The 21,701-nt window shown below is 35.4% G+C and overlaps 1 protein-coding gene across 6 annotated transcripts in view; it reads right to left on the reverse strand.

Annotated features, from left to right (window-relative positions):
- Positions 1 to 21,701, reverse strand: part of DGKB (diacylglycerol kinase beta) — a 633,703-nt gene that overhangs the window by 13,267 nt on the left and 598,735 nt on the right. For all 6 annotated transcript variants that reach the window (XM_063099140.1, XM_063099138.1, XM_063099137.1 and 3 more), the window contains 2 exons: positions 12,207 to 12,327; positions 11,011 to 11,071 (listed from right to left, as the gene is read on the reverse strand). In XM_063099140.1, the coding sequence (XP_062955210.1) occupies positions 11,011 to 11,071; positions 12,207 to 12,327 (182 nt within the window). The remainder of the gene's footprint in view (positions 1 to 11,010; positions 11,072 to 12,206; positions 12,328 to 21,701) is intronic.

Here is a 21,701-nt window from a genome sequence, read left to right on the forward strand (position 1 = left end):
CTTCAATACCCCTTTGTGATTTGTAGGTAGTTGGTTTTAGGAATAAAGAAAATAGTTTCAGGAAGATTATGTTGCTGTTTGAAGTCCAGAAGTAACTAACATCAATGATATGACCCAGGACTCTGGCCCCCATTCTTGTTTTTTACCCATCGGGATATACTTATTTGGAGTAATTATCTTCCTAAGCAGTTTCTTTCCCTCCCTCCTTATAGAAATCCCACAAAACTTTGCTTTCAAGGAGTGAAAAATATTTTTAACCTCAGACTACATTGAATTTCTGTAAAAGTGCTAGAAAAGTTGACTATTTCAGTTGCAGATGCCAGCTTGCTCAAAATAACTTTAAAGAGTAAACCTAGAATGAGTTTTAAATAAAAAGCTCATAGACAGAAGTTTTAATAAAATAGTTGAGATTCTGTTATAAGAGAGTGTTAACATGTATAACTTCTAATTTGTTTAGTCCCCAGGTCTGTTATCAGTTAATTTAGGTAGTATGGATAAAGAAAAGAACTCACCTACCATAAACAAAGGTAAATTCTAGCTATTTTTCTAGTCCTCCAATTTCTTCCATTCTCTCCATAAATCTTTTCCCATATACTGTTTATATTTAGGCTCTAGTAGCTACTTGTCAGGAAAAATAGTTCTATTCCCAAGTTGACTTTAAAAATACTTACTGTGAGCTAGGCATCTGTAATTAACAATAATTTACTACATGTTATCAAAAGGCTGGAAGAAAGGAGATCAAATGTCCTCATCACAAAGAAATGATTAAGTTTTGTAATGAGGAATATGCTAATTACTCTGATTTGATCATCACACATTGTATACATGTACTGAAATATAACTCTGTACCCCACAAATATGTATAATCAATATGTTTCAATAAAAAAAAACCTTACTGTATCTCTAATAATCAATTGATAATATGTAAGCACACAAACTTTGGAAAAAGCAATCAACAGATACCATTATAGTTTCTAATGTAATATAATGTGAAATGCCCATTATATTCTAATCCCAAATAGAAAGGATTTTCATGATATTCAACTTTGAATGGGTCTTTGTAAGGGCCCTCAAAGCAATCTCTTCTTAAAATAGCTTATTTTGCTTCTCAAGTGTAAATTGCCTATGCTTTGTTTGCTACAGTTAGAACTACCAGAGAGTCAAAGTGTAAGGAAGTCACATTGGATTGGCTGCCTGAACTTTTTATCCTTAGGCAAACAAGCATAAAGAACTGATCGCAAGTTAGTGACGGCCCAGGTAATATAACACTTTGCTTTGTGACCACGAACATTCCCTTAACCCCACCTCCAGTCTAAAAATCTCCCATACTAACAGATAACTTATTTACAATAGTCTTAAAATGTGTTTTCCTACAAAGTAATCTAACTATCAAATTCCACGTGATCATACACATCATTACTGGCCTAGAGAAATACCTAAAACCATAATCTTATTCTTACAGGTGAGTAAACAAGCTATGCTTTTTTAATTAATGATTTTGTCTCAAACAGCAAAGTAGATGCTGTCTCAAACTGCTTAAATGTGGGCCATAAGAATGGAAAAAATAAAAATTTCTTAAAATGGATAAGATTTAAGATTCAAGGATTAGGTCACTTATTAGATCTAGTTAGCATTTTTGTAAGATGTATGGAAATGTGGAATAGACTATAAATCTCCAAGTTAGCTGATAAGCTCTTCTGGCTAATAATATGCCAATCAGATGGAGAGAGTTTAGGCAGATCTCAAAACACCTATAAACAATAAAATCTAAGGGGGTGGTTTCCAGTTCCAGTCAAGAGGGAGTTAGCACAATCCACTCTGTCTCTCTCACTGATGCAGCTACCAACCCTGGACAGAATACATGGAGCAGCTATCTAAAGATGCTGAAAAATAAATGATAGCAGGGAGTTTGGGGGAAAAAAAACAAAAAATGAAGTACCTCTAACCAGTGAGGAGCTTCCTGTATTTTCCCCTTTTGTATCTCCTGGCCTGGATTTCAAGGCTGACCAAAAACTAAAACTGTATACCAGGTGTACTTACTGTTTCAAAGAGTAGGAAAGGAGAGCCATACTGATAAGAGAGAGTGGGAGAAATATCCCAGTTTGTTTTTTATTTTCTCTCTGCCTAATATCTCCCATCAGTCCCCTGGTAATTCCATGGCAGTGGCAGGTGCCTAAAACTCCACTGGAAAATAGAGTCGTTCTCTGACCAGAGAAACTATAGTGCCAAAATCATGGAAGAGATTTCTGCTGCTTTTTTTTCTCTCTTATTCCTTTACCACAGGGCCCTGGAGGCACAGGCTATTTCAAGGAATATATGGCAGAGCAGGGAAATTAAAGCCTTGGATTTTTAGCTAGATGAGAAATATGAGAGATCTGGGAGTGAAAATAATTAGAAATTGTGGAGAGGAGGAGGCTCAAGGAAACCATGAGCAAAAAAGCCCATAAAGTTTTTACATATGATCTTCTGAGTTTATCTCTGAGCTGTGGATGCATGGATTTGACCTTAAAGAGCATACTGATGACTTTAAGTACTGAATTAGGGGGTAGGCTACCATCAAATTTCCAGACAGGCCTGTGGATCTTTTACATTTATCATAAATTTGAATATCATTGCAAAGACTTTGGAAACAGAACTGATATTGAAACCGTAACTCACAGAAGACAGACCAGCATTTATGACCTGAACCTAAGGTGGTCAGTTACCTGCCAAAATAACAACAACAACAACAATAAATCAACATTTCCCACAGGAATTAATACCTAGAGTCTCATAACATGATATTTAAATTGTTCAGGATATAATCCAAAATTTCTCAACATTTGAAGATCCATTATAATCTCCAAAATGCATAGGAGGAAAGACAGCCAGTGATGCAAACCCTGAGATGATACAACTGTTAGAATTACAAACAAGGACTTAGCAGCTAGTATAACTATGCTCCAAGAAGTAATGGCAGATACTGCAGAAATGAGAGGAAAGACAGAGTCCCAGCTGAGAAATAGAAGACATTAAAAAAAAAAAAAAAAAAAACACAAAATTTTATAAATGAAAAATACAATGAAAAGAATAAAAAGTTAATTGGATGGTCTCAAGAACAGAATAAAGATAAGAGAGAAAAATGTCAGTTAATTTGAATATGAATAAATAGATATTGTCCAATCTGAGCAATAGAAAGATCAAGGAGGAAAGAAAAAATAGAGAGACTCGGAGATCTAAGAGACAATACATAAAGTGTCTAACACATATCATAAGAGTTTTAGAATGAGAGGAGCAAGTGTGGTGTACAAATCAATATTTCAAGAAATAATGGCTGAACACTTCCAAATTTGGCAAAACATAAAGCTATGATTTACGAAGCTCAGTGAAACTAAAACAGGATAAGCTCAAAGAAATCCATGCCCAGACTCATCAGAATCACACTGCTGAAAACTAAAGACAAAGAAAAAAATCTTGAAAGCAGCCTGAGAAAAAGGACACATCACATACTGCGGAGCAGTGACTCAAACAAATGTGTGTTTCTCATCAGACACCATATTATTCAAAAGACACTATGCAAGAAAAAAAGAGGAATTTTAAAATGCTTACAATTTAGTCAGAAGAGCTGGACACTTGCATGGAGAGCCAAAACACAAGGCTGTGAATTGGGATGGCAATAAGAAGATATCAACAGAGAGTCACAGGAGTACAAAGGATCAGACAAATATTTCAGGTAGATAGGAAGTTGAAAAGGCTTCACAAGGAAATTGCTTCTAAGCTGGACATTGAAGGAGAAGATTTTACTTTACTTTTAGTATCTATGTATTCATATCCCATCACCTTCCAGAAAGATTTTGAAGTAACTTTTATAAAAATACATACAGCCCAACACAATAGAATAATTAATTCAGGCAATCTGGGTAAAAGGGAACAATTAGTTATATGAAAATAATAAATTATGGGTAAGATTAGATGAGAGAAATGCAAACCATGGGTTCTAGAAGACTGCTGGCAGAAGCCACAGATTCGCTGGTATCCTGTCTAGAGACCAGGAGAATAAGTCTATTTCTAAATCACAAAATAGGGAATGAGGATTATAAGCACAGAAAGAAACAATATGCACAGGAAGCCCCTGGGAGGCGGTCCCTATGAAGCATAGCAGGCTTGTGTTGGCCTTGGAAGAACAATTTTACGCCATGACAAGAACTCTGAACTTTATGTGAAATGAGGAGGCACTGAAATTTGAGATCAAGGGAACGAGATCATCATAGCTGTGATGTTCAGTAGTAGTTCTCAGCAATCTGATGGATGGCTTTGGCTACAATGGGAAGCAAACATAATGTATTAAATAAATGAAAAATATAAATAAGTGAAAAATGATCGAATTTTTCCTTATAAATGATAGAGTCGTAATTGATTACTAATATTGGAAATATATTAAGGCTCTAAAAAGTGACTGAGTGAAGCAGCCAAGCATCATAATTAAAAGAAAAGGCATTAGAACCCAATAGCCAGCTTCTACCTTTTCCTGTGTGGCCTTGGGCAAGTTACTGAACTTCTCTGGCTTCAGTTTTTTGTTTTTTTTTTTAAATTATAATATGGGAATTATAATAACTTCACTGACTTCTTAGGGTTGTTGTGAGAATTAAGTAATGAATAGGAACATATAGAACAGAACTTAATACATGATGAGCACTCAATAAATATTAGGCATTATTACCTTGTCTTGAAAAATCCACCAACCTTCATCCAGCTGACACTAAATTCCTAGGTCTAAAAAATGTTAAATTTACAAAAATCTTTCATTTTCTGTCTTACTGGCCTGAGATTAATTTGTTTTTAGCAGGTGATTAAAGATTAAATAACACTTTAAAATTATGATCTTTAATAATGAAAACAACAAACACCCAAACAAAAAAGTTAATAGGCCCCTGAACATGGTTCCTCTTTTTAAAGAGTTTGAATTTTAAAGGTGTGCTCGAATTTGTGAAAGCAATGTCAAAACGAAGATAAACTCCAGATAACTGCAGTGTCCAGGGCAATGAGGAAAATATTCAGCCTTCCTAGTAGAAGGTGCAAACTAAGGTTAAGGAAGTAGCCAGTGTCTGAGTCAAGAAGGTGCTAGTGCTGGGGAAGAGAGGCTGTATTCAAGTCAAAAAATAGCATCTCATAGAATGGTTTATTCAGTGAAGCCTGGGGCTTCAGGAAGCAGGTACTCTTAGGGCATCCAGGAATAGCAAGGATCAAACCTAACACAGCAGGGCTACCAGGCTTGGCAGCAATTGGCTGGGCACCAGGTTGGGGCTGAGCCACATGTTGAAGGTAGTTGGAAGCTAAGATTAGCCTAGCAAGTTCACAGTCCTGAGAAGTATTATACCAGGGAAGGTACTAAAAAAGGCAAAGGGAGATCAGAACACATGTAAATGCTTTCCAGAAGTTGCCATGACTTCAGCTATCACTTTGATGAGTCTTCACATTTTTCCTGTAGTTGTTTCACCATTTAACTTACAATGTGTTCATGACTTCCTTTCCATTTTCTACCACATGGAAGGAAGTTTCTGGAATCCTTTCCATCTTAATCATAAACAAAGCCCCTAGAGTAACAATGCACTAAAACTTTTTTGGCATTATTTTTCATAAAGGTATCACAAGTAATAACTAATACAGGCCTATTAATATTTCAAAGAATTATGGGAATGCAGTCTATAGAATGCGTAAAATGAATACACATTGATAATGCAAAGAGAAGTATCCCAAATAAGTTTAATCATACCATACCAGGAAACAGAAGGATTAAATCTTTTGAGGTTTAGGAAGTATTTCTTCTCTGATACATTCAAATTTTTTGCTTTGAGAATATAATGAATAAAGATAACTCAAAATAACTTTTACATGTATTTATATATGAAAAATATGTGAATGAATTGCTAGCCAACCTACATTATGTTCAGTGAAAGAAGATTTAGTAAAAAACATTTTTTGAAAATGTTATACTATCCCAAGAAGTATTTAAGAAATTTGCAAATTCAAAATGCACTTGGTATTGGCAATCTAATTATGTGTGTGGCACAGTGCTATGCTCTGGGGCTACAAAAATGACCAAAATCGTGATCATGACTTCAATAAGCTTATGTCTACAAGAAATTAGACATATAAGATGATAATAAAACTCATAGAGGCTGAGCTTTTAGGCTAGTTGGGACCAAGGAAGGGGTGGAGGTGTAGGGAGAGGAGGCGTGTTCAGGGAAGGCTGCATGGAAGAGGGACAAGAAATGTGTCTAAATGAGTTGTGTTACTCAACTAAAGAGGAAAGTTTGTTTGGACAAGAAGGAAATACATGAAAAGATGAAAAAGAAGAAAGAGATGATGTTGGTGAAACAGAAAGCCTGACTCAAATTACATTTTATCAGAGATAGAGTAATAAAAGACTTTTAAGCAGAAGAGTGTCATGGTGAGATTAGTATCTTATAGTGACCAATCAGATGGAAAAGTAAGGGATGGATTTAAATGGAAAAAAAATGGAGATGGGGAAATATTGATGTGGGTTTTGCCAGGAGTAAGAGAGAAATGAAATGGGCCAAATCTAAAAGAGTGATAGAAAGGATGGAAAGAGAAGATTCCAGAAATAGGTCATATCATTAGGTGGACATGGTAATCAGATTTGAGGGTATAGAGAGAAGTATAGTATGACTCAGATTTCTAGCTTAGTAAACATGAGGGGCATAATGGTTCCACTAATTCAGTGTGGTAGAGTGAAGAATAACAGATGTGGGATGTAAGAAGAGTTTTTTAGGGAGGGGAGAACAGACAGAGGTAGATAATAAGTCCGTTCTGGTTGTATTAAAATTGTGGTTCCTGAGGCTTTGAATAGTCACTTCTCACTTAACAAAACTTTACTGGGCACTTGTCACTTGTAACAAATGGGGGGTGATGGGCATGCAGACACAGAGTGAAGTCTGACCTATACCATGTCTTCCTCTGTCCTACCATTTTACCCCCTCCACCCCCCACCCCAAGCTGCTCTGTCTTCTTCCCATTATAGGATCTTATTGACTGTAGAGTCAGTACGTTTATGTGCTCAGCAGGAAGGATTGGGCAGGAAGAAGTTAGAAGGAGGAAAGTAGGCTCTGGAGTTCAGCCTAAAGAAGACAACTCTTCTAGGACTATATTCAATGTACATTCTTCTAGAATTAATGTCCTCTTTAGTTTGATATGCTTATTAACATGAACAATAGTTATATGCCTGAAATCCATTCAGTGTTGAGATTATTACAAAACTTTGAACATAGGAGTACTTAAAAAATTTCTATTGATATCTAGTGAGAGCATTTAGAAGGTCATAAAAAATAATTACAAAGTACAAATTTGGCATGTTAGTTTAGGATCTTTGGTTTTTTCTTCCTGATATTTAAGCTCAGGGCTGGTGAAATTTCTAAATTAATATTACATGGATTTTTTTCCCCTCCATCACTTGTTTATTGTGGTAAAATAGATGTAACAAAATTTACCACTTTAACTTACATTTTTAAGTGTACAGTTGAGTGGCATTTAGTACATTCGCATTGTCATGTAACCATCACAAGCATCCATCTCCAAAACATATACTATCTTGGTTTTTAAAAAAGTATTAAGAATTAAAGCTTATGTATTGCCTGCCTTTCCATATTACATTCCACTTAAAGAAAAACAGAACTTCTGCTCTCTAAAATTATATCTAGAGCAATTTCTTCATAAATTGAATATCAGCTTACAGATATTTAAATTCAGCAGAGAATTTTAACATTCTACCAATTCTGATGTTCTGTAAGAAAAACATTGTGTGTTATTTGAAAGAAGAAAAAACCACTCTGTAGTTAAACCCTACAAATGCTATGATTCCTAACTACTCTCTTTAGGAAAGTGAAATTTGGAGTTCAGAACCCATGTGGTTCTAGGAAAGTAGAGTATGCAGAATGTGAAATAAAAATAATCAGCCATAGTCTAGTACAGTTCTTGGCCCATGGTAGGCTGAAATAAATGTTTTAAATGAATAAGTGAGTTTACAGGGAGAGAAAATTAAGTATAAATTATATAAAAATGATCATTAATGTAACAGTTGTAGATTGTGATAATTAATAGGTGTTACTCATTGAAAGAAAAGTTAACAGAAGTATTATTAAAAGTCCTTGGGTAAAACAAGTGAAAATTATTCTAGAGCACTAATTAAATTTTGATAGGCATAGCTGTTTTAAAGCAGGAGATAAGCAGTCTGTGATTTAACAAAGGTCACAGTCTGGAGGGAGATCTCCTCCATGCCCTGGGGCCTTTACAGATCGAGATCCACAGTGGTGAGTCAAGATGAAGAACAGGGACTCAGGAGCCAGGCCACCTGGGTTTCCTTTCTACACTGCCCCACATTGGCTATATAGGATCACATACACTATTTAACCTTTGGCTGTCTTTGTTTCTTCATCTACAAAATAAGGCTAATTATAGGGTTTTGTGAGAATTAAATGTGTCAACACAGGTCAAGAACTGTACGTGACACATACTAAGAACTTAAAAAATGTTAGATATTATCATTACCATTAGTGCTTCTTGACTCAAAGCAGGGCATGGAGATTAAACTCCCCTTCTCCCTAAGAGTTTAATAGGATACAAAGAGTACTCAGGGAAGATATTTGGTTTCATTGTCCTTTTTTTAAAACTTACTCTCTGGTTACCAAGGCTTATGAAAAGTGGCCTTTCATTAAAACAAGAATACTACTATCACACCACCACTACCATCCTGCATTATAACCACCATCGCCACAAGTTTTATCTCTATTTCCACCATCATCATATTTTTACCTCTTCCTGTCATTAGGATAACCATCTCCACCCCTACAATACCACCACCATCACCACCAACATCGCCAACATCACCCCACCCCCCACTAACGACACCTTTAATATTCATGTAAATATAAATGTGAACATAGAAGTGTCCTTTGGTGAGTGAAGAATAACAGACACAATGTAAGTCTGTACATGCTCATAAAGGAAGAAAAAGGACCTTTTTTAAAAAAAGATATTTGGAACCAAGGAATAGCAGAAGACATAGGAAGGAGCCAGTTTAGAGAGATTTTTAAACAAGTTTGTTCTACTATTATTATTACTATGAAGTAATGGATTTCACAGGCTTGAGTTCAGGTGGCTGAAAGGAATATACTCCAAACAAGCAAAAAGTTTTATTTATGTGCTGTACACAAAGGTCGAGCCAATAGCATCAGAATACAACCATTAGAGAGAGAAAATTAAAAATTCCTTCTTACATGCTAATCTGTGTTGTTTGGACTCCATAGCTAAAGTTGTTTGAACTAGTGTTTGACAGAAGGGGTTTTAATCAGAGTTCTGGGTATGATTGCTATATCTGCTATACACCCGACCTCCTACAGCCTGTTTTCTCCATTTGAAAGATGGTGATATTCATTACTTGCAGTTTGTGTGAGTATTTAAGAAATATTCACATATATCACATGCACTTAGCACAATGCTTGTGTAAGATTAAGACCCTCCCTGTCACTCCCTAACCAGTTTCTCCCCATCCCAACTACTCTGGAAATGGCACCATCATTCACAGGTGAGAGTTAACCTCGACTTGATTCTTTTCCACATCCCCCATCCCCCACCCCAAGTAAACTCATTTGGAAATTCTTCCTGCTCCACCTCCAGACTGTAGTTCAAATCCATCCACTTCCATTCTCCCTCTCTATTGCATCCATGCCAAAACCTAGATGGATAGACCTGTCTCCCAGCTGCTACTCAGTACAATCCATTCTCCACAAAGCAGCCAATGTGAACTTTAAAAATGGGGGAGAGGGAGGGGGCAAAGAGGAATTGGTAAAGGGACATGAAAATCAACTACATTGTATATTGATAAATTAAAATAAAATAAAATAAAAATGGAAAGCAGATGATGGTTAAATCCTTTGATAGCTTCCTATTGAACTTGGAATCAAATGCTAACTCTTTACCATCATTTTCTTTTCTACATGATCTGTCCCTTGTCCACCTTTTCTACATTACCTCTTACCTCATCTTTGTCAAAAAGGTGGTAGCAAAAAAATGATGGTAAAAATGATGATAAAGAAAAAAATGATGGTAAAATGATTTGAAAGACCAAATTCTAGAAGTTCTGGTCACACCTTCACACCTTTACATCCTCTTTACTGTGTCTTTGACCTTGAGCTTTTGGCTGCGTCTTTTCAAAGATGTCTTCCAGATCCACTTATTGGAAGTAGTATCCTCCATAGTCCACCCCTTTCCTCTTTATCATTTCTCCTTATTTTTTCATAACTTTTGTAATCTGAAGTTATATTTATTATAGATCAGTTTGTTTGTTTGTTTAGTCTCCTGTATATCAGAATGCAAGTTCCTTGGAGACAATCATATTGTTGATCTTGTTTATGTTTTTATTTCCAGTGCTGAGAGCAGTGCCTAGCATGTTTTTGAAATGTGACAAAATATTCACTATTCAAATGAAAATCAAAATTTGGGGAGGCCAAAATGTCTGACTTAAATAACATCCCATTATGGAGAAAACAATTATGACAGACAATATAAAGTGGATTTTTTTCTATGGAGAAGGAAGCCCTCAAATCCCCCATGGAGGCAAAAGAACAGATGAGTAATAAATTCAGGGAGACTCATGTCTGAAGGTCCCACAATAATTTTCTCATAAGGTGTCCTGAAATAAACACAAGAAAGCTTAAGAGAAATTTATCAATATTTTGTGTAGTTCCAGAGTTTATAATTGGTCTATGGTATTTAAAAGTTACACTTAGATTAACACAAACATTCAAAAGCTAAATCATTGCCAATGGAATATAATGCCTAAAGCCTGAATGCGATGGCTGTGACACACAAATTTAAGAAAAAAAGGTATTTGTTGACAGGTCCTAAAGAAGTCAAGAAAAATGATTAGATATCGTCATTATTTAATTATAGGAGTATATAGTGTCTGGAAAGCAAAGTGAAACTGACATAACATTTCAGCTTCTCTTTACTCACTGTGCATGGGGTCTGCATCCACGGTTCCCCGTCGATCTGCATTGGCAGAGACTTGCTAGTCCTGGGGGAAAATATCTTATTTTAAGTATAAATCTGAAATATTTTATATAACAGACTATATGTAAGAGATAAGATAACAAGACCAGTGAAGGCAAATATGATAATAGATGGGCTCTAAATTTATGTCTTCTGAAAGAGGTTGCAACTCTTCACTCTAAATGAATGCCCTAAGTGAATACCTTGGTCCAGGAATATTAAGAGCTTGCCAGTAAATGTCGATGCCAAAAGAAAAATGTCAGGGTTTGTGTTTAATGACACAATCAGAATTCCTACAGCCAAACGAGCCTCCTTGTTTTCATGCCCCATGTTAAAAACATAAAGAAAAGGTGTCTGATGTTTCAGACTCTGCAGTATCAATACTTTTATTTCAATAACATCAGTTATGGCTGGGCTACAATTTTGTGGTTTCACCCTAAGTCAAAATAGACCTTTTTTTTTTTTTTTTTTTAATAAAGGTGAAATTTTGGAAAAAAATTACGCAAATGTTTAAAGTTAATGCACACTTGATCTTAGATAAAAGACAGAGAAGTGAAGGGAAAGTGGGCGGAGGTGCTAGCAAGAAATTGGTAAAGGCTCACAAAAATGATTACATTGTGTAATGTTGAATATGCAAATTATCCTGATTTGAGCATCACATCTTGCACACAGGTATTGATATTCAATGCTGTACCACACAAAGGTGTACAATCAATTGTCTCAAAAAAAAAATTAATCCACATATCAAATTTTACTGTACAATAATTCACTATTTAATTTTACAGAAACAGTGTTGTACTTCAGACCAGAAAAAATTAATGGTACCTCAACAGTGTTTTCTTTGGGCAATTTCCCAGTAAATATTCTGGTGCTTCAGTAAGCTAAAGTGGGTGTGTATGAGTTTAGGGGGGATAAAATTTGTATGTCAGAATTAGTGCATCAATGGTAGTCAACAAGAGAGAATTAGATTCCAATGAACCTAACTAAGAGCTAACCAATACTTTGTAAAATTTGTCAATTTCTATCATTTTGAAATATATCCATATTAATCACTTATCTTTGGAAGCACAAATAACACAAATGGTGCTATCAGAGTCTTGCATACTTTTAATCAGTTTGTGACTAGGCCACGCCAAACCCCTTTACAGAGAAAGAGCTACCTGATGACCACGGAAGAGCACTGAGCCAGCCGCCGGCCAGCACTTTTCAGTCCTGTGTATATTTGCCCCATCTCCATGGCTCCTTCCAAGCCAACCACCTCCAGCAGCTGGTCACTCAGATCTGAAAGAAATAGATGCTTTGTAAGTTACTGTGTGTTTGCCTATGTCCACAATTTAGTGTTATTAGATATTATGAGGATAGAAAAATGAAAGCCACTTCACAAAGAAAGCTACTTGAAAAAATGCCCAACATCACTAATCATCAGAGAAATGCAAATTAATACCACAATGAAATATCATCTCACTCCAGAGAGAATGACTATTATCAAGAAGACAGAAAATAAAAAATGCTGGTGAGGATATGAAGAAAAAGGAACTCTCCTACATTGCTGATGGGAATATAAATTTGTGTAGCCACTGTGGAAAACAGTATGGAGGTTTCTCAGAGAACTAAAAATAGATCTACCTTATGACCCAGCTATCTCACTACTGGGTATATACCCAAAGCAAATGAAATCAACATATCAAAAAAAGTACAACACCTGTACTCCCATGTTCATCACAATGCTATTCACAATAGCCAAGAGATGCAATCAACATAAATACCATCAACAGACAAATGGATAAAAAAACTGTGGTACACAGGAACAATGGAATACTATTCTGCTAAAAAAAAAAAAAGAAATAATATCCTATCATCTGCAGCAACATGGATGGAACAGGAAACCATCATGTTAAGTGATGTAAGTCAGCTACAGAAAGACAAATACCACATGATCTCACCCATATGTGGAATCTGAAAAAAAAAAAAGTGGTTCTCATAGAAATAAGAGAGTAGAATTATAGTTACCAGAGGCCAAGAAAGGAGGGGGCTGAGGGGGAAGAGAGGAGTAGACTAATGGGTACACAACTATGCTATCTACCCTAAGTGAATCATTGTGCACTACATGCATGTACTGAAACAACACACTATATACCACAAAAATAAATATATAAAATTGGAGAAAAAAAAAGAAAGCTTCTTTGTCTTAGATATCAAAAGTAATAAAAAGATGGCCTACTTCTGTAACTCTCAGTTTAACTAAACCTTGAGATTCTGTGAAAAACTGTTGTCAGCTTATTCTAAAACGAAATGGGAAGAATAGATGCAGAGCCAAATAATACCAAAAAATATACCAGTAGTTTTTAACATCAACAAACTTAATGTTATTCCACATGTATATATGGAACACTTATACATCCCACATCAGACATTTGGCAGCAAAAACACATTTCAACACTATAAATAAAGTATGAGGATATGCTGTCAAACATGATTTTGTTAAATTACTCAAACAAGAGAACTCAGAGATCATGCAGTAGAAGCTTCTCATTTTATAGAATAGAAGACAGTCCCTAAATCACTGGGTGACTAGTCCATAGTCATAGGTAACTTTGTGTAGAAATTCAAGAAACAATAGTAGCTTCCTGAAATATTTTTCTGATGTTAAGGAATATTCTATCAATATACTGTGTGATAGCAGATTAGATAATTAGCACAGTGCAATCATTATTATTATTATTATTATTTTATTTTAACTTCTCAATATACATTGTAGCAGATTTTTGTGACCCTTTACCCATTCCTCTTCCCTGCTCCCTCTCTCTCCTCCCCCACCACATCATATCTGTTGACTTATCTTAACAAGTTCAAGCAATTGTTGTGATTGTTGCGTCTTCTTCCCCCCCAAACCCTTTATTTGTTTGTGTCTTTATTTATTTATTTATTTTTAGCTACCACATGTAAGTGAGAACATGTGGTACTTCTCTTTCTGTGCCTGACTTGTTTCACTTAATATAATTTTCTCTAAGTCCATCAATATCGTTGCGAATGGTAGTATTTTATTCTTTTTCACAGCAGAGTAATATTCCATTGTGTAGATATACCACACTTTCCTTATCCACTAATCTGATGATGGACATTTGGGCTGGTTCCAACTCAACTCTTGGCTATTGTAAATAGTGCTGCAATAACGTAACAGAGGACTTTAGAAAGGGGCTTATAGTAATAGGTATCGTTTGTTGAAAGTTCAATAAGTGCCAGTCACTGAACTGTTTACTTTCTAAGTATTATCTTATTTGCTCCCTGTCAAAACCAATTTAAGACAAATATGATTATCTGCATTTACCAATAGAGAAGCTGAAAATTAAAAAAGTTAACTACTTCATTCATATTTACATATGCAGGAAGTGACAAAGACAAAATCTGAAACCAACCCCTTTGATGTGTAACCACTAAGCTACATTTGATAAATAAATCATATGAAAAGAAGAGACTTTAAAAAATTATGGAAATGTTTCTTACATAGGGAGGGAACTTAAACTGTGTGAGCTTCAAGGTGACCTTCCAACCTGAAGGTGTGCACTCAGCTGGAAAGCAGGAGTTGAACTCACATCAGTAGAATGCCAGAGACTCCTGCCCAGTGAGAGTCATCTGCTCACCTATTTAACTCAGAGTGCCAAGACCCTCAATTTGAAGGCAGGAGTCTTGGAATAAGTATATGGTCCTTTTCTATGTTAATATTTCTATGTATTATGGTGTAATTTCAAATGTAAATAGATTTCATATTGTTTTAGAAGCAGAAAAAACCAAAGGGGGTGGCAGACACTGGGAGGCATGATTATGATAGAAGATAACCATGTAATAGCTGGTCATAGCTGAAGTTGGGCTTGTAGAAGAGCAAGCAAATGTGTTTTGTGAGTAATCCATTTTGTACAGAAAACCTTCACTCCTCACTAATGACTTCATTTTAGCATGGAGTTCGGAGATGTTAATGATTCATTTTCAGTGTAGTTCAACTGTGTAGTGAATAGCACTTTGAAATCTCAAAGTTCATGTAGGCCCATGATCAGTAGCAAATTTAATATAAGCACTTTAAACAGAATGTGTCACCAAGCCACCATTTTTTTAAGTGAATGATAAAAACTTATTATTTTTAAATTTTAAACTGTAGCTGCAGCACAAGATTACTCCAACTAAAAACAATTTTTCAGCTACAAAATCAAATGTTAACAAGTCATAATAACTTAAAGCCTCCACCTTGCTGTTCTAAATCCTATTTAGACTTATTTCTCATGAAACTTATTCTGTGTTTCTAGTTTAAATTTATGTTGCCAAGAACAGATGGACAAGGAATGGAAACATATTCTTTCAGCTGTAGCCGGCACTAAAATGTGCTTGGCTCTATAGCCTGAGTGTTAATATACGCATTTCTTATATATATGTCAACCAGAAAATGACATTGTGGCAAGCACTAACGCCCCAGATGTGTGCCTGGTGATATTTATAAAACAACCATCACCACCACCACTACCACGGGATTGGAGTTCAAACTCAGTATTACAGATTTTACACTGCCTGATTCCTAAATAGGTAAAATTTTATGCTAATTTTTGTAATGATCTGAGGCTGGTTGATGGGAACTATTCAGTAAGAAATGAAACACTTTCTCACAACAGAGTTTATCTGTGAGTCCTAACTTCTCCAGGAATCACAGGGATTTGTCTGCACCCACACCATATTGCTACCGTCTACCACCCTCCTTCTGATTTTTTTTCTTTTAATTTGTCTTTGTTTTTTTTCCCCCTGGAAAAAAATGGTCTTAAAATCAATTCTACCATTAATAATCAAATTTATTAATGGTAGTCTTTGTAGATTTAGAAGACTTAGGCTTTCAAACATTCATGCTCTTGCTAACACAAAGATTTGTATAGGAATAGTGGAATGCATACTAACTGCAGCAAAAGTAAACAAATACCATATCTTTCTAAGTAGGTGTTCAGGAAAAAAACAAAAACAAAGACAGAAAGAAACTTTAAATTTGTTCTACACAAATTTGCTCCTGCAAAACTTCCACATTTATCGATGCAGCACAATCTGTGATGTCTGTATAGAGTTGAGGCTCCCTATATGTTATCTTTGAGATCAGGGTCCTGACTAATTCAGACAGAGAGAGAGAGTTTCTATCTGTATAATTTTGAAGTCTGTTTCTACATGTAGTATCCTCTGAAAACATCAAAGACTTCTTCACCTCACATTCTAGCTAAAATTTATTTTAAGTGCAGTTCTATGAGATGTCCTAACCAACCAGATTCATTTATTTCATTGGTTTGTTATCTGGCTATTGATGTCATATTTAAGAGCAGGGGTAACAAATTATAGCTCATGGACCAAATCTGGCTCACTTCCTGTTTTCGTATTACTTGCAAATTAAGAATGGCTTTTATATACAATTATGGGTTGCTTTATGATAGGGATACATTCTGAGAAATGTGTCGTTAGGTGATTTTGTCATGTGAACATCATAGAATGTACTTACACAAACTTAGATGGTACAGCCTGCTATACATCTAGACTATGTGATATAGCCTATTGCTTCTAGGCTACAAACTTGTGCAGCATTTTACTGTACTGAGTACTGTAGGCAACTGTAACAGTATGGTAAGTTTTTGTATATATAAACATAGAAAAGGTACAGTAAAAATACAGTATTATAATCTTATATGGGACCACCATCATACATAGTTTGTTATATGTAGAGCATGACTATATTTAAAAAGTGGGAAAAAAATTTAAAAACAATAATATATTATGACATCTAAAAATTACATAAAATTTAAGTTTTAGTGTCCATAAATTTGTTTTTATTGGAACACAGCTACACTCACTCACTGAAATTTTGTCTGCGTCTGCTTTCGTGCTACAATGGCAGAGCAGAGTAATTGCAACAGAGACCACATGGCCCACAAAGCCTAAGATATTTACTTTATGGACTTTAATTCTTTCAGATCACTGAGGTTTTTACTTTACCATAATGCTAAATGGCACCACAGTGGCCTGAAAGACATAATGTCCGAGCACTAATGCTACAGTGTATGTACCCATGTTAGAACAGCTGTTCTCCACTATGGAGTCTTATCACACTCATGTAGTGTGAAGTTTGTCACAATCCATTTGTTGTTTATCATGAAACACCAAAGTTTCCAAATAACTTTATTACGAAAGAAACTAGAACAGCTTAACATTCAATTTTATGCTCAGTCATTGCATTCTGGTTGGCTTTCTTGAGTGTGGGAAAAAGCAGTAGAGCCATAAATAGGAAGGCAGAAGTTGCAGCCAGACCTGGAGATCCAGGTAGGAGTCAGCTCTACCTTCCAGAGCCATCTGTCAAGCACTGAAAAATCCTGACACACTGATACTGAGATGTGTGTGTGTGTGTGTGTTTGTCCTGAGGAAGATACTGCTTTTGTTCAATTTAATAATATGAGCAGGTTTTGAAGAAGAAAATAGCAGGTTTCTGAAAGTTACATGTCTTTTCAAATATCTCCACGGGGGTAACAGAAGCAAGAGAATCTTCCAAATTAGGTATTTTTATATTTAAAATAGAAAGTCTGTAAGAGGTGCTTCAGAGGGAAGAAACTTAAAAATCATCAAAAATTGGGTCATATTAGAGCAGGATTCTTAACACAGGTGTGTGAATCTGAATGGGGAAAAATGCAACTTTATTTTCACTAACATGTAATTGAAATTAAGTATTTCTTTCAAGTATAAATTCAGGCAAGAAACCATAGTTGTAGTAGAAATATGAGTACTTGTGATTTTGTTACTGATAGATATCACAGATATTCCATATCACACTATAGTAGTTGCAATATTTCTTTTTTTAAAGAAATAGTAACCAATTTTAATAATCTGCAATCCCAATACCTTCAGTAGTCTCTATAAAATAATACTTTAAATTTTATTTAATTTAAACTCTTTATTTTTATACAATTTTCAAAATGCCATTTATGCTCTTTATTATTTTAAAATGTTAATAGTTATTGTGTGTGAGATTTTTAAAGTTAATTTGTTAATAAGGAAGTACATATATTACTAAACCAAAAGTTTATTAGTATTTCAGTATAATTGGTTTCCTTTTTAGCCTATATATTTTATTTTATGAATATTAAAACATTTGTCTGAGAAAAATCAGTAGCTTTCATCAGAATGGCAAAGAGGATTATAGCACAAAAATGGTAAGAAACCCTACTTTGGAGCAGAATTTGCTTTTGACTTTGTAAATCTTTTCTTGAACATTGTCAGTGCTGCATTATTTTGTTACACAGGTAATCAAGGGTATGAATGTAAAATCTGAAAGTCAGAGGCACAGATAGATTAGAGAACACAGGAGCAACACAGCTAAATAAGTGGGTAATATTTATTCGTAGCTTAGTCTCTTCATTTTTGAGTTATGCCCTGATAATATGTCTCATTATGTAATTGTTTCAGACTGCCATATGTAAGGGAACAGAAGAGTATGCATTACAAACACAGACTGAGTGTGGGTTGTAGCATTTCATAGAGTATAGATGGCACTGAAGGGAGGGGAGGGAAGGTGGATCAGGGTAGGGCACACCCCTTGTGCATGGTGGCCAGCACTGTACTGCACCCCTGAGGGGAGCCATTGTAGGTATGCTCATCCATGCAGGAGGGGTGTTTGTGATCACCAGAAAAAGCTGACTATATCCACTTATTAAGTCCTTTTTTGGCCATGATAAGACCAGGTTAGCTATGGAGTTGTACCTTCTTAGCGTGTGTAGATTACATGTCTATCAGCGACACTTCATTTTTCTAGCAACAATTTGAAACATCTGAGGATTCAGAATAAACTTTTAAAAAGGCAAGGTATACATGAAATTTATCTACTAAAGTGAATACTTCAGGGATTCTCATTCAACATGTCCATCTATTGCATACTGATTCTTAATTTAGATGTACTTTTCACAAGCATAAATAGCTGTTTTTCCTGACTTAATAAATTAGAAGGTAAGAATTGAAAAAGGGGGTAGATGGATAGAACTTCAGCCAAAATTTATTAATATGGACACTGTGTTTCACAGTACACGTATGTAAACTTAAAAGCAGATGTTTAGCACCTTAAGGAACATACTATACCATTTGGGTCTATGAACAAGAGAGAGGAAATGGGGAGGATTAATACATGTCCTGCATGCCTACTGTGAACAGGGCTCTCTGATAAGGGATTTACAGATATTTTTCATTTTTAAGACTCCCAGCAATCTTTTGAGGCTGGTATTATTCTCCTCATTTTATTGATGAGGAAACTATGTCACTTGTTCAACTCTTCACATATAATTGAAAATCTGGTTTTCCAACTGGGTATGATTGACTTCAAGTCCCATGTCACTGTACATAATGACAACAGCAAGAACTAACAAACTAGATATTATTAGTCATGGAACAGAAAAAAATACTATAAAGGAATATATACATAGCACCTTAAAATGGTGCTTCTAACAATCCTACCACTAAAGTGTTTCAGGTGTCATTACCAAATTAAAACATATTGCAGGACTCTTATATATAATGATTACGGCAGGTCATGTGTGAATTATACTCTGAACAATCTCTATAAGAAGGTTAAGAAATGTAAATTACTTTTTGGAAAGATTTTTAACCAAAAAGGTTAAAATGTAAAAGTTAAAAAAGATTAGAGAGTGGCACATAAATGGATTAACTAGAATTATTTGGAACTCTAGCTGTGTAAAATATCCCATTCCCTTTTGAAATGTGAAAAATGAGAGATTAAGATATATATATACAGAAATATATGAGGATACATCAAAAAGTTAAAGAAGAGTCATATTATCTTTTAATTCTTCTGTTTTTCCACCAACTTTTTGAAGTACCCTTGTGTGTGTGTGTGTGTGTGTGTGTGTGTGTGTGCGCGCGTGTGCGCGCGCGCGCGTGTGTACATATAGCGGAATCACATGCTTGACTTTAAAAATGACTTTTAAAGAATGGATTTGATCATCTCTTTCAAAGCCATCTGGTTTTTGAAAACAACCAGCCAGAGCTAACTATAACTTGATGTGTTTTCATTCTAAAATTCTGAACTTCTCTAAATGGATCAAAAAAAAGTAAAGACCAGAAATCACAGTATGGCATATTGTCAACAACCTCCCTATTGTGACCAAAGCAGCTCAGGACCTGCAAACCACTTTGTTATGGCATACTTGAAAAGTGAACTTCCCTGTGGGACACACAATCCAAGAAAGCATAAGCATTTCATTCGCAAGACCCATAGAGGACTAGTTTAAAGACGTCCCACAGCAATCCGTTGCTGTAACTGGCAATGTGTATGATCAGTAAACGCAGGTAGAGAGTCTAGGAGCATAAGCTAGTAGCCAATATGAACACCTCTGCCTCGGGGTTCTTCAGTCAGTTTGTCCTGGTTAAGCTCGTGGAGGGACTGAAGGCTCTTGCTTGTTTTCTGTGTGAATGAGCCGTTAGAGTGTGTGGGAATGTTTTCACAACATCGTGCCTCCTCTGCCCTCTTCTATAAACCGAGCTACTTCACGTGTCACCTCATATTAGTGCCATCACTAAACAAAGCAAGTGCTCATGAATGAAGGCTGATGTCAGCAAATTCTGAATAGCTTCTGGAAGAGCATCTGCACCCTGACACTATGCCAGTTAAGGGAATGCAGCCACCAGGGAGATCACCAACTCTTATTGTCCTAAGAATCAAGCAGCTCCAGCAATAGAAAAACAAAACAAAACCACACCCAAATTAAAATACAATTTACTAGAGGGCAGTGCCAAGATTACTTTACATATGACAACATAGTCATTACATTCAATTTCCAGAAGCACTATGATTATCAGATATTTTCTTGAGATATAGAATATAATGTGATATTTCTACTGTCCTTTAATTTTAATATCAATGAAATACAAAAACACTTGTGAGAAACAATAATACTTTAAAAAATATGGTAATACATTTGAATTCATAAACTTAATGGTCAAAATTAAAATAAGGACAAAACATAATGATGAGGAGTAGTTATTTACACTAAACAATTCCCTGTATAACAGATCTGTTTTTGTATCCATCTATCCTGGTTATATATAAATATTATATTCCTAGTGAGAGACTGAAAGACTATTATATTTGGGGTTATTGTATATAAAAGCATTGCTGGTCAGAAATAAATTTTACTGTCCTGGCAGTATGTCTTCAAAGAAGAATCTACATGACTAACTAGAATTAATTTTCAGCAACCTTCACTTGGAACTTTTTGGTACCAGTAAAATGTAGGATCATATCTTGAAGTCTGGTGTCTTACCAGAGAACCCTTGAGAACCTGCTGAGTTCAAGGCTCTGTGCAACAGGAATGTCATAGCTTCTGCTTAGAACAGTGTGTGTGTTTAAGGAGTTTTGGTTTTCATGCAGCAGTGAGGACCCCTCGCTCATGAAGTCAAACATGAATTGTTATTGTCTCAAGCACTAAACACACTTCATCATGTTATCCTTTCCTCACCACTTAAAGATGAGCAGTTCTTGACTCATCAGTACTTCTAGGAAATAATTATTCAAATCATAGAGGACTCTGCTTAACTTGGCTTTTAATTTTTTTAAAGCTTATAACAGATTGTGGACAGATGGA

Source organism: Cynocephalus volans, chromosome 6 (genome assembly GCF_027409185.1).
Source record: "Cynocephalus volans isolate mCynVol1 chromosome 6, mCynVol1.pri, whole genome shotgun sequence".
Classification (NCBI taxonomy): domain Eukaryota; kingdom Metazoa; phylum Chordata; class Mammalia; order Dermoptera; family Cynocephalidae; genus Cynocephalus; species Cynocephalus volans.